This window comes from Oncorhynchus gorbuscha, linkage group LG03 (genome assembly GCF_021184085.1).
Source record: "Oncorhynchus gorbuscha isolate QuinsamMale2020 ecotype Even-year linkage group LG03, OgorEven_v1.0, whole genome shotgun sequence".
Classification (NCBI taxonomy): Eukaryota; Metazoa; Chordata; class Actinopteri; order Salmoniformes; family Salmonidae; genus Oncorhynchus; species Oncorhynchus gorbuscha.
This window is the reverse complement of record NC_060175.1, coordinates 8,406,098-8,419,561: the sequence shown is the minus strand read 5'-3', so window position 1 is coordinate 8,419,561 and position 13,464 is coordinate 8,406,098. Positions and strand designations below refer to the sequence as shown.

General features: G+C 44.1%; 1 protein-coding gene across 2 annotated transcripts in view; it reads right to left on the bottom strand.

The window, feature by feature from the left end:
• The window catches only part of LOC124025449 (metabotropic glutamate receptor 7), a 439,661-nt gene that overhangs the window by 18,898 nt on the left and 407,299 nt on the right, over positions 1 to 13,464 (bottom strand). Inside the window, exons 10-11 of one of the 2 annotated variants that reach the window (XM_046338894.1) lie at positions 6,782 to 7,028; positions 3,626 to 3,649 (exon numbers count right to left, since the gene is read on the bottom strand). In XM_046338894.1, the coding sequence (XP_046194850.1) occupies positions 3,645 to 3,649; positions 6,782 to 7,028 (252 nt within the window). In that variant the 3' untranslated portion in view covers positions 3,626 to 3,644. The remainder of the gene's footprint in view (positions 1 to 3,625; positions 3,650 to 6,781; positions 7,029 to 13,464) is intronic. The other variant, XM_046338887.1, reaches the window with a different exon arrangement.

Here is a 13,464-nt window from a genome sequence, read left to right as displayed (position 1 = left end):
CCTTCAGGTACCATCAACCCCTCCCATCTATCTCTGAAGACCATCAGTCCCATTCTTCAGCTACCATGAACCCTTCCCATCTATCTCTGAAGACCATCAGTCCCATCCTTCAGCTACCATCAACCCCTCCCATCTATCTCTGAAGACCATCAGTCCCATCCTTCAGGTACCATCAACCCCTCCCATCTATCTCTGAACACCATCCAGTCCCACCCTTCAGCTACCATCAACCCCTCCCATCTATCTCTGAAGACCATCAGTCCCATCCTTCAGCTACCATCAACCCCTCCCATCCATCTCTGACCACCATCCAGTCCTATCCTTCAGCTACCATCAACCCCTCCCATCTATCTCTGAACACCATCCAGTCCCATCCTTCAGCTACCATCAACCCCTCCCATCTATCTCTGAAGACCATCAGTCCCATTCTTCAGCTACAATCAACCCCTCCCATCTATCTCTGAACACCATCCAGTCCCAGCCTTCAGCTCCCCTCAACCCCTCCCATCTATCTCTGAAGAGAATCAGTCCCAGCCTTCAGCTTCCATCAACCCCTCCCATCTATCTCTGAAGACCATCAGTCCTACCCTTCAGCTACCATCAACCCCTCCCATCTATCTCTGAAGACCATCAGTCCCATCCTTCAGCTACCATCAACCCCTCCCATCTATCTCTGAAGACCATCAGTCCTACCCTTCAGCTACCATCAACCCCTCCCATCTATCTCTGAAGACCATCAGTCCCATCCTTCAGCTTACCATCAACCCCTCCCATCTATCTCTGAAGACCATCAGTCCCATTCTTCAGCTACCATCAACCTCTCCCATCTATCTCTGAAGACCATCAGTCCCATTCTTCAGCTACCATCAACCTCTCCCATCTATCTCTGAAGACCATCAGTCCATTCTTCAGCTACCATCAACCCCTCCCATCTATCTCTGAAGACCATCCAGTTTTATTTCTATTTGCCATATACTTTTCAACTATTCTGTGATGTTTCACAAAAGTTCTGAACCTTTCTCTTCTCATAGTTTCTACAGATTGTAAATTAAATATTAATATTTCTACTAAAAGTCATATTGATCGATTGACTATGACTTGTCATGTCACCCAGCAATGCTATTTACAGAGTTAGCTCCAGGTATGTTTTTCTATCCTTCAGCCATTCCTGAACCTGCAACCAGAAAGAACCTACATTTGGACAGTACCAAAACAAGTGATCTAATGATTCTGTCTCTTCAGAACAAAATCTGCAGAGTTGGGAAGATTGTATCACCCATATATATATCACCCAACATTCTATTGGTTGCAATAATTTGTATGACCATTTCAATTGAAAACGTGATGTTTTGAATCCGGTGTCGTTTTGTGGAAACCATGTGGCACGGAATCCGGTGTCGTTTTGTGTAAACCATGTGGCACGGAATTTATTTTGCATTCTGTCCTTTTTTTGGTCGTTAAATTAAACAATTATAATTGTTTATTTATCACAATTTTCTATAACCAATTTGAATTTTTAACGCAGAGGGCCGACAGTCAAATTCCTTACCTTCTTTTCCCTTTCTATTTTTAGACAAGGCAAAGTTTTACCTGGAACCAAAAAGGCTTCTCCTATGGGGAACCAATCAGAAAAACTTTACACTTTGCATTTTATAAATGTTTTTTCAAAAGCAATGTTTACTGTGTGAAAAGAAAAGCATATTGATTGAAAAGAAGCCTTCTCACAACACCAGAGAGGTATTGTCTTAAACAACCCCTGAAAACATGGTTGCCAGGGTGTTGGATTAGTCCCTAAAGCTTTGTGTCTAATCTGCTTGGATGTATATAATACCTTATTTACACTCTCTCTACAGGTATAACCACACTTTACCTTCTCTGTCGTGGGTGTTGGATTAGTCCCTAAAGCTATGTGTCTAATGTGCTTGGATGTATATATTACCTTATTTACACTCTCTCTACAGCTATAACCACACTTCACCTTCTCTGTCGTGGGTGTTGGATTAGTCCCTAAAGCTATGTGTCTAATGTGCTTGGATGTATATATTACCTTATTTACACTCTCTCTACAGGTATAACCACACTTTATCTTCTCTGTCGTGGGTGTTGGATTAGTCCCTAAAGCTATGTGTCTAATGTGCTTGGATGTATATATTACCTTATTTACACTCTCTCTACAGGTATGTGCTTGGATGTATAACCACACTTTACCTTCTCTGTCGTGGGTGTTGGATTAGTCCCTAAAGCTATGTGTCTAATGTGCTTGGATGTATATATTACCTTATTTACACTCTCTCTACAGGTATAACCACACTTTACCTTCTCTGTCGTGGGTGTTGGATTAGTCCCTAAAGCTATGTGTCTAATGTGCTTGGATGTATATATTACCTTATTTACACTCTCTCTACAGGTATAACCACACTTTACCTTCTCTGTCGTGGGTGTTGGATTAGTCCCTAAAGCTGTGTCTAATGTGCTTGGATGTATATATTACCTTATTTACACTCTCTCTACAGGTATAACCACACTTTACCTTCTCTGTCGTGGGTGTTGGATTAGTCCCTAAAGCTATGTGTCTAATGTGCTTGGATGTATATATTACCTTATTTACACTCTCTCTACAGGTATAACCACACTTTACCTTCTCTGTCGTGGGTGTTGGATTAGTCCCTAAAGCTATGTGTCTAATGTGCTTGGATGTATATATTACCTTATTTACACTCTCTCTACAGGTATAACCACACTTTATCTTCTCTGTCGTTGTCATCAACACTCTAATCACCGAGCCTGTGTAATGTGTAATCACACCACCAATATACACATAAGAAACCTTTTACAAGCAATCGTGACACATTCTAGACGTATTTGATGTGTACACTGTGCAGTCCATTTTAAAAGGTACACATATCTCTTGCTAGCACGTTTCAAATACAATGGGCAGGGTGATCAGGAAGCATGCGCCATAGCAGGGTTGGCCAGTCAACTATCTCAGTCAATTCAGGAAGTGATGTGAATTAAACAATAGCTTCTACATTTCAGTTTATTGAGAAGTCATTGAAAATAAATGCATTTTTTTCAATTATTATTGTTTCAGTTTAGTTCCCAAATTGACTGGCTTCAATTTAAATGATGTCTTGACCCTGATCCGTAGTAATGCAGTTTCAGGAGTCACATCAACAAGACTATATTCCTGCCACTCAATTACACTGTCATATTCTGCTACCCTTGTCTCTCCCGTGTGAAGGTTGGGAGTGAATTTCTAAAAGTTCTGATAAATATCTAGCTGGAAGAAGCTCATCAGCTTTTCCCTCACATCCTCCTCCCCTCTCTTCGTGTCTCCTCTCCTCTCTCATCTATCTGTTCTCTCCCCTCCCCTCTCCTCTCCTCTCCTCTCCTCTCCTCATCTATCTGTTCTCTCCCCTCCCCTCCCTCTCCCTCCTCCCTCTCCTCTCCTCTCCCTCTCCTCTCCTCTCTCTCCTCTCCTCTCCTCTCCTCTCCTCTCTCATCTATCTGTTCTCCTCTCCTCTCCTCTCCTCTCCTATTTTTCCTTGTCTCTCTTCTCCTTCACCCTTCAAGAAATGGGAACAAGGTCATAGCAAAAAGTAGTAGAAGATTAATTTGGTCTTACCTCTGATAAATTATGAGACTTAGCCTGTTGGAGAGAAAACATTATTTGGTGAGTGTGTCTGTCCCAGTGTACCTCAAAGGGGTTGAGGTACAGGGCCTTGTAATGAGACCACATATTCCCCATGAAATTAGAATTTACACATTCATTTCTGGAGGAATTTATTTTACAGTTAATATTACAGTTAATATGTGGCTGGTGTCATTCCAATGGTAGCCTGAAGAATACTGCAATTCCTAGTGCTTTCTTGTTACTCCAAAATGTAGGAAGGGTATACAATGGGTCGTATCTTCTAAAACAAAATGGTGATGTTTTCCTGTAATGGTACTAAGATACAGCCCATAATGTCCTAGTGATTGTGCGATCCCAGTAGGTGACTGCATTCTCATATTACCAGCGTTATGATGTGCTGAAACACAATGGATCACAACGCAACAGTAACAGTAAGAGGGGAAATCAATGACTAGAACACAGCTCCTGATCAGCTCTGGTGGTGTGTGTGTGTGTGTGTGTGTGTGTGTGTGTGTGTGTGTGTGTGTGTGTGTGTGTGTGTGTGTGTGTGTGTGTGTGTGTGTGTGTGTGTGTGTGTGTGTGTGTGTGTGCGCGTGCGCGTGTGCGTGCGCGTGTGTGTGTGTGTGTGTGTGTGTGTGTGTGTGTGTGTGTGTGTGTGTGTGTGTGTGTGTGTGTGTGTGTGTGTGTGTGTGTGTGTGTGTGTGTGTGTGTGTGTGTGTGTGTGTGTGTGTGTGTGTGTGTGTGTGTGTGTGTGTGTGTGTGTGTGTGTGTGTGTGTGTGTGTGTGTGTGTGCGTTTACAACATCACAACATTACTTTGAACTCTGAACACATTGAAACAGCATGAGGTTATCCAAGTTATAATTGAACACGTGGGTTATTCTTCCCAGTCATTCTTCTACACGTGTTGTGCTGTAATAAGACTACTGTAGAGGCTTTGATAATCAGCACGGTTGATAATCAATACTGTTGATAATCAATACTGTTGATAATCAATACTGTTGATAATCAATACTGTTGATAATAAATACTGTTGATAATCAATACTGTTGATAATCAATACTGTTAATAATAAATACTGTTGATAATCAATACTGTTGATAATCAATACTGTTGATAATCAATAATGTTGATAATCAATACTGTTGATAATCAATACTGTTGATAATCAATACTGTTGATAATCAATACTGTTGATAATAAATACTGTTGATTATCAATACTGTTGATAATCAATACTGTTGATAATCAATACGGTTGATAATCAATACTGTTGATAATCAATACTGTTGATAATCAAGACTTTTCATTAGATTGTTGAGTTGGATGTTTTTCCAGAGATTGTCCTGCTAGTAGCCATGCACAGTGTTAAGACAGATAGCATTTTCAGTGTTAAGACAGATAGCATTTTCAGTGTTAAGACAGATAGCATTTTCAGTGTTAAGACAGATAGCATTTGCAGTGTTAAGACAGACAGCATTTTCAGTGCTAAGACAGATAGCATTTGCAGTGTTAAGACAGACAGCATTTTCAGTGTTAAGACAGATAGCATTTGCAGTGTTAAGAGAGAGATAGCATTTGCAGTGTTAAGAGAGAGATAGCATTTGCAGTGTTAAGAGAGAGATAGCATTTGCAGTGTTAAGACAGATAGAATTTGCAGTGTTAAGACAGATAGCATTTTCAGTGTTAAGAGAGAGATAGCATTTGAAAAACAGAGTAAAGCTTGTGAGAGGACATATCCATTGATATAGGACGTGTCTCAAATGCATAGCATTCTATTCCCTATAATATTGTAGTGCACTACTTTTGACCAGGACTCTGATTTAAAGTAGTGCACTGCATAGGGAATAGGGTGCCAGTTGGGACAAACAAATATAGGCTCTGTATGACCAGCAGCATTCCTTGTGGGTGTCGTACGTGACTACTCCAACGTTTTCCTTCTTATGCTCGTTTACAACATGGTCTCATTCGAACGATGTCAAAATAGTGACATTCAACCATTGTGGGTATACTGCATGTCACCTGTGCTGCAGGGTGGAAAAGTCAAATATTATTTTGAGTGATTCAATTGAGTGAACCTTTGGATGAATCCTTGAATAAAGGAAAACATATGAGCGCCTGATACCAACTACGCGTCTTCATGTCTTCAACAAACACAACACAATAATACATTCTGCCTGTGGCGTAAATCCTACTTCGACCAAAATGGGAAAATCAATTACCATAATTTCCCTAGATACTAAAACGAAAATAAGGAAACACATCCGAGTAATTGATACCCAACTATCCTATACATCATCCGTTTTTGATATTACAAATGAAACGTAATACATTATAATGCCTGTTAGTGATAACTGGACTGTGAACACTGTGAAATCTATAAAAACAAGTTTTTGTTTTTTTAATAAACAGATGTTGATACCGCAGATAAACAAATAGTGTGTTTATGAGTGTCACCCTGCACTCTGTGTTCCATTTGAAGGAGAAAATGCACTTCCAAAAATAGATAAGCATAACACCCCCTAAATGGCACCCTATTCCCTATATAGCACACTACTTTTCACCGGGATCCCAGTCAAAAGTAGACCACTATGTATGGAATAGTTTGCCATTTGTGACAGAGATCCACCCGATGTGTTCGAGGAGTCCCAGTTATTAGGAGTGAGGAGTTCATTTGTACCTCTTCATACTTGCTCTCTCTCTGTCCAACTTTGTGAAGCAAAGATGGTCGACTGTAGATTGTCCATTTTAAACTCTCTCAGCAGCAGCAACGGAGTGTATTCATTCAGAAAGCAACGGTCGAACTGAAGACTACATTCTGGAACATTATTCACAAAGCGTCTCGTAGTAACGGTGCTGATCTAGGATCAGGGCCCTTGTGTTCATGTAATCGTACTATCAGGAAGAGGAACTGCTGCATAAGCAACAGCTAATTGGGATCCTGATGAAATCACTTTTGTGACATCTGCTGATGTAAAAAGGGCTTTATAAATAAATTTGATTGATTGAATTGAATTCGTTATGATTTTTTTTTTAAATGACAAAAACTGATCCTAGATGAGGACTCCAACTCACAGACAGTTTTGTAATACCAGCCCTGTACTATCATTCGGAGACGGTTTGTGAACCCTGATGTGGTGAAACTTACTGTTTGGATCGACGTTTTCACACAGTTCCGTCTTGGCCTCTCCATTGGGTCTGTCACTGGTCTTGTGTGAGAGGCGTGTGGTCAGGGACGCGGCCGTCACCACCGCCTTGAAGCTCCTCTTCCTCTTCTGGACATTAAGCTCCGGGTGGAAGATGATGACGTAGACTTTAGGAATGTAGAGCATCCCTAAGGCCACCGAGGCACTGAGATTCATAGAGATACAGAGGGTGGTGGTCTGGATGTACAACTGGAGAGAGAGAGAGAGAGAGAGAGAGAGAGAGAGAGAGAGAGAGAGAGAGAGAGAGAGAGAGAGAGAGAGAGAGAGAGAGAGAGAGAGAGAGAGAGAGAGAGAGAGAGAGAGTTGTGTTATCAAAGGCACTGAGATTCATAGAGATACAGAGGGTGGTCATCTGAATGTACAACTGGAGAGAGAGAGAAACAGAGAGAAACAGAGAGAGAGAGAGGGAGAGAGAATATGAGAGTGAGAGAAAGGGAGAGAGAGAAACAGAGAGAGAGAGAAACAAAGAGAGAGAGAGAGAAACAGAAAGAGAGAGAAACAGAGAGAGAAAACAGAGAGATAGAGAGAGAGAAACAGAAAGAGAGAGAGAGCGAGAGAGCGAGAGAGAGAGAGAGAGAGAGAGAGAGAGAGAGAGAGAGAGAGAGAGAGAGAGAGAGAGAGAGAGAAAAACAGAGAGAGAAACAGAGAGAGAAACAGAGAGAGAAACAGAGAGAGAAACAGAGAGAGAGAAACAAAGAGAGTGAGAGAGAAACAAAGAAAGAGAGACAGAAACAGAAAGAGAGAGAAACAGAGAGAGAGAAACAAAGAGAGAGAAACAAAGAGAGAGAAACAGAAAGAGAGAGAAACAGAGAGAGAGCGAAACAGAGAGAGAGAGAGAAACAGAGTGACTTTTTGTCTTTCTTTAATGATACATCCTAATTTCATTAAAGACCTCACTGCCCTCTACACCACAATACAAAACAACACCACACATCACAATAACCAAAACCCTCTCCAACCGTATATCCAACCCATCTTCCCCGGCTGTATTGACCTTCCCCCGACACACCGTATCTCCTGAAACATCTCCACAGTTTTTATCGTTTTATAGAACTCAAATTCCACCCTATGGCGTGCAGAGACCATTCCAATAATTGTAAAGGGGTCTGTTATCCCCCACCTTGTTATTAAATTCAATTGCCAACTTTGGCTGAGCAAAGAGAACATTCAACAATACACAACAACACGCCTTTTCCATATTTGAATACCTGTACCCCGTTATAAACATCCCAACAGTACACCCAGGCTCTCACACAGGCAATACACTCCAATCCTAGGCTCTCACACAGGCAATACACTCCACTCCCAGGCTCTCACACAGGCAATACACTCCAATCCTAGGCTCTCACACAGACAATACACTCCACTCCCAGGCTCTCACACAGGCAATACACTCCAATCCTAGGCTCTCACACAGGCAATACACTCCAATCCTAGGCTCTCACACAGACAATACACTCCACTCCCAGGCTCTCACACAGACAATACACTCCACTCCCAGGCTCTCACACAGACAATACACTCCACTCACAGGTTCTCATACAGATAGTACACTCCACCCCCAGGCTCTCACACAGACAATACACTCCACTCCCAGGCTCTCACACAGACAATACACTCCACTCACAGGTTCTCATACAGACAATACACTCCACTCCCAGGCTCTCACACAGACAGTACACTCAACCCCCAGGCTCTCACACAGACAATACACTCCACTCCCAGGCTCTCACACAGACAATACACTCCACTCCCAGGCTCTCACACAGACAATACACTCCACTCCCAGGCTCTCACACAGACAATACACTCCACTCCCAGGCTTTCACACAGACAATACACTCCACTCCCAGGCTCTCACACAGACAGTACACTCAACCCCCAGGCTCTCACACAGACATTCCAACAAAGACATTAATGGCATTATCCTGGCGCACACAGAAACACATAAACCACAGTTTCACTCATGACACAGAAAGGACAAACCCGGTCCGACTCCCGCGTCAACCCTTGCCAATCAGCTGTTAGTGGCCAGAGATTCATGTAGAACCCTCTATCGGTGGTCCCGTGACCTCTTTGCTATTGGGGGTTTGCCCCCTGCATCTAAAACCCACCATACTCTCCGCCCCACATACCCCCTGCCACTGATGTGCCTTCACTCCTGTTAGGCTCCTTATCTTCCTCACCTTAATGCAGAGGTTGTAGAGGGCTTACCTCCCACCCCCTCAAACTCCCCCGGGCTCAGAGTGATAAAATCTAACAAGTCCTCCAGACCAACTTGCCAGTCCCCAGTCAGTGCCGTCACCTGCAATGGTGGAAATAATGGTGGCCCCTTCCCCTTTGGCCGCTCAAACACCCTCCTTACCGGCTCAGACAGGACCTCCTGGACCTCCTCCAGGAATCTCTCCAGCAGCCTAAGAAATGTTAATCCTGTTTGTTGCGCCAGGACTTCCAGGGTTTTCCACCCCTCCTCCCGCTACAGCCGCAGGTCACCCAGCCTTAGTAATCCCGCTGTCATCAGTCCCCTCTGCAGGCTGACCGACTGAACTGATCTCAAAAGGATGTCTGGTTTGTGGAAGATAGGCTCTTCCCACACCACACTCACACACACAGCCCAGGCTCCACCCTCATGTGGGCCTTACAGCTGCCAGGCGATCTCCAGCCTCATGAGGAACAGCTGCCGGTCCAACCCTAATCCACCAGCTCTCCTCAGCAGCTCGCATGTTGGTTCCGTTCACCCGACATCAGTATGGTACAGCAGTCTCTGCACTACCTCGGGGTAACCGGAAGGCTGCAAGATCGAACACTCGAACTGATAAGGTACAAATCTGTCGTTCTGCCCCTGAACAAGGCAGTTAACCCACTGTTCCTAGGCCGTCATTGAAAATAATAATTTGATCTTAATAACTGACTTGCCAAGTTAAATAAAGGTAAAAAAAATGTCAGAATGCAGCCAACCTGCTCTCCAGGTCCACCAGGCCCTGTCCTCCTTTGTGGACAGACATATACGACACTGCTGGCCAAAACCAGAAAAAATCCACCGCAAGCAGCGCAGACCAGCAACACGGGGGGGGTTGAGGACAGCCAATTTATGCCACCGGGAGGATGCTGCCAGGTTGTTGATTATCAACACCCACCATCTATATGACACATGGGACAGGAGCCACCTCTACTTGGCCAGTCTTAAGACCACTGACCGTAACAGCCCCTCACAGACCTTCCTGACCCAACTCTCCGAGCCCGGGTACACCCCAAAATGTTAAGCACTTCACAACCTCACTTGCAAACCCCCTGGAAGCAGAGTGGAGGGAGACCCTATCCCTCCACACCCCACATAACAGAGCTTTGCTCTTGCTCCAGTTCACATTAGCTGACGAAGCTAAGGTGAACTAGTCTCTAGTGCCTGCATATCCTGCCTATTCGTGGGCATCACAGAAACATCATCTGCATACGCCAACACTGCTATGCCTGTCAACACACCCATGCCTGTCCAGCACACTCCCTGCATATTTCCTGCTTGGCAGGCCCAAAAAAGTCATAACGGCTAGTGTATATAACTGCCCCGATAGAAGGCATCCTTGTCTAATGCCCTACATCACCCAGACTGGCCTACTGGGCCCCCCTCCCACCTTGATAATACATACCTACATACATGTATGCCCCAGCATACAACATCTTCACACAGGCCAAAAACCTTTCCTCAAACCCAATACTCTCCCTGGTGAAATAGACATGGTTAAGTGGTGATCCAAAAAACCCACCAGGAGAACGTTAGCACCCAACAGCCTATTGCTCTGATTCCTGAACATGTAAAACTGATCGAGTCGGGCTGCACTTACCCTAGCCCCAAAGACCTTCAACCATGTATACGATTGTGTTGGGATCTCATTCAAACATCCACTAGGTCAAACTGATTAATGATGTCCCTTACCACCCCCACTGAGCCTAAATGCGGCTCCTCCCCATTTGTCTTTTGTAAAAATCTATCGTACAGTTCCAGTCCCTGCCGACCACCAGCGTCTCCTCAGGCGTTACCTGTGAGAGTTCCTGTCTAAGACACCCAAACAGAAGCCACCTCTCTCTCTCCCTGTGTTAGTCGCATACCCATTTATAAGGACAAAACCCCTGTTGTTCATTTCTGCTTTTACTACAATAAGTCTACTTCTGAACACCTCCTTTGAGGAGCAAATGTTTACAGCCAGACCCAGAGCAAAAAGGACTGTCACCCCTGCACTAACATTTGTTCCATGGCTCAGCACACTTGCCCCTTTCCACCAGAGCCCCCAATCGACGTCATTCACCTCATCAATATGAGGGTAGCCAAGTGGTTACAGCGTTGGACTAGTAACCGAAAGGTTGCAAGTTCATATCCCCGAGCTGCCCCACTATTCCTAGGCCGTCATTGAAAATAAGAATTTGTCCAGGACAGCGGAGTCAATCACCACCTTCCGGAGACACCTGAAACCCCACCTCTTTAAGGAATACCTAGGATAGGATAAGTATTCCCTCTCACCCCCCCCCCTTTAAGATTTAGATGCACTATTGTAATGTGACTGTTCCACTGGATGTCATAAGGTGAATGCACCAATTTGTAAGTCGCTCTGGATAAGAGCGTCTGCTAAATGACTTAAATGTAAATGTTCTTAACTGACATGCCAAGTTAAATAAAGTTAAAATGATAAAATATGTGTCTCCAGCAGAAACAACATCTGTACTTTTTTGTTTAATTATTAACCCAACAGAGTCTTCTTTCCTGCATCTCTGTCACCAAAGTACCCGAAGAGCCTCCATAAGAAGTGGGAGAAAATCCAGCAAAGATAGGGACCAATATCAAAGATAAAACATTTCCCAGAGCCAGAAAAAAACAATTAATTCAAACAGCGTCTGAAGGTGTCGACACTGACGCACTGTTATGACCCACGTCCTCAACCTAAAATGTTTCCTGTTGTGTTCTACTCATCTTACAAACTTTCCTGGAAAGCTTCAAGATTAAACCTTATTTTTCCTTTTAGTCTCATTCAGGAACCTCAACAATACTTTGACCCCTCTGCCTGACTGGCTGTCAGCTCTGTACCCATTGAGGAGGAGTCTGAAAAGAAAGCCTCTTCATCATCCTCTTCCTCAGACTTACCTTCCTCCTCCTCGTCTCCATCTCCCATCCTGACCACCTGCCTTTTCTCTCCAGCCTCATCTACACCACCGCCGCACCTCTCTGATTCAGGTTAAATGCAGAACACATTGAATTGAATGCATTCCGTTGTATCCCTTTCCATCTCTAGCATGACTAGGCCCAGCCTCATCTACACCACCATCTATAGCATGACTAGGCCCAGCCTCATCTACACCACCATCTATAGCATGACTAGTCCCAGCCTCATCTACACCACCAGCTATAGCATGACTAGTCCCAGCCTCATCTACACCACCATCTATAACCTGACTAGACCCAGCCTCATATACACCACCATCTATAACCTGACTAGACCCATCCTCATCTACACCACCATCTATAGCATGCCTAGGCCCAGCCTCATCTACACCACCAGCTATAGCATGACTAGTCCCAGCCTCATCTACACCACCATCTATAGCATGACTAGTCCCAGCCTCATCTACACCACCATCTATAACCTGACTAGACCCAGCCTCATATACACCACCATCTATAACCTGACTAGACCCAGCCTCATATACACCACCATCTATAACCTGACTAGACCCAGCCTCATCTACACCACCATCTATAGCATGCCTAGGCCCAGCCTCATCTACACCACCAGCTATAGCATGACTAGACCCAGCCTCATCTACACCACCATCTATAGCCTGACTAGGCCCAGCCTTAGCTGCACCACCATCTATAGCATGACTAGACCTAGCCTCTGCAGCATGCGCCATCCTCCGAGTGGCGCAGCTGTCTAAGGTACTCCATCTCAATGCAAGAGGTGTCCTTGGTTCAAATCTAGGCGTATGGCGGCGCACTATTTGCCAAGCGTCATCGGGGTAGGCCGTCATTGTAAATCAAAATGTGTTCTTAAAACTAGTTAGATATAGGGGGCGCTCTTTTAATTTTTGGATAAAAAACGTTCCCGTTTTACACAAGATATTTTGTCATGAAAACATGCTCGAATATGCATATCATTGACAGCTTTGGAAAGAAAACACTCTGACGTTTCCAAAACTGCAAAGATATTGTCTGTGAGTGGCACAGAACTGATGTTACATGCGAAACCCAGATAAACATCCAATCAGGAAGTGACGCATTTTTTGAAACCGCCTCATGCCAATGACTCCTTATATGGCTGTGAAGGAGCTAGGAGTCAGCTTACGTTTTCCACATTTTCCCCAAGGTGTCTACAGCATTGTGGCATATTTTTAGGCATTTCCATTGGAGAATGGCTGTAAGAGACCATATAGGGCGAGTGGTCGCATGGTGTCTCCCGGAGAAAACGTTGCCTAAAATACTGAGGTAGCCATTTTTCCAATCGTTTCTTATGAGAAACCAACTGCCTCGACAGATATATTATCGAATACATATGTTAAAAACACCTTGAGGATGGATCCTAAACAACGTTTGCCATGTTTCTGTCGATATTATGGAGTTAATTTTGAAAAATGTTTGGCG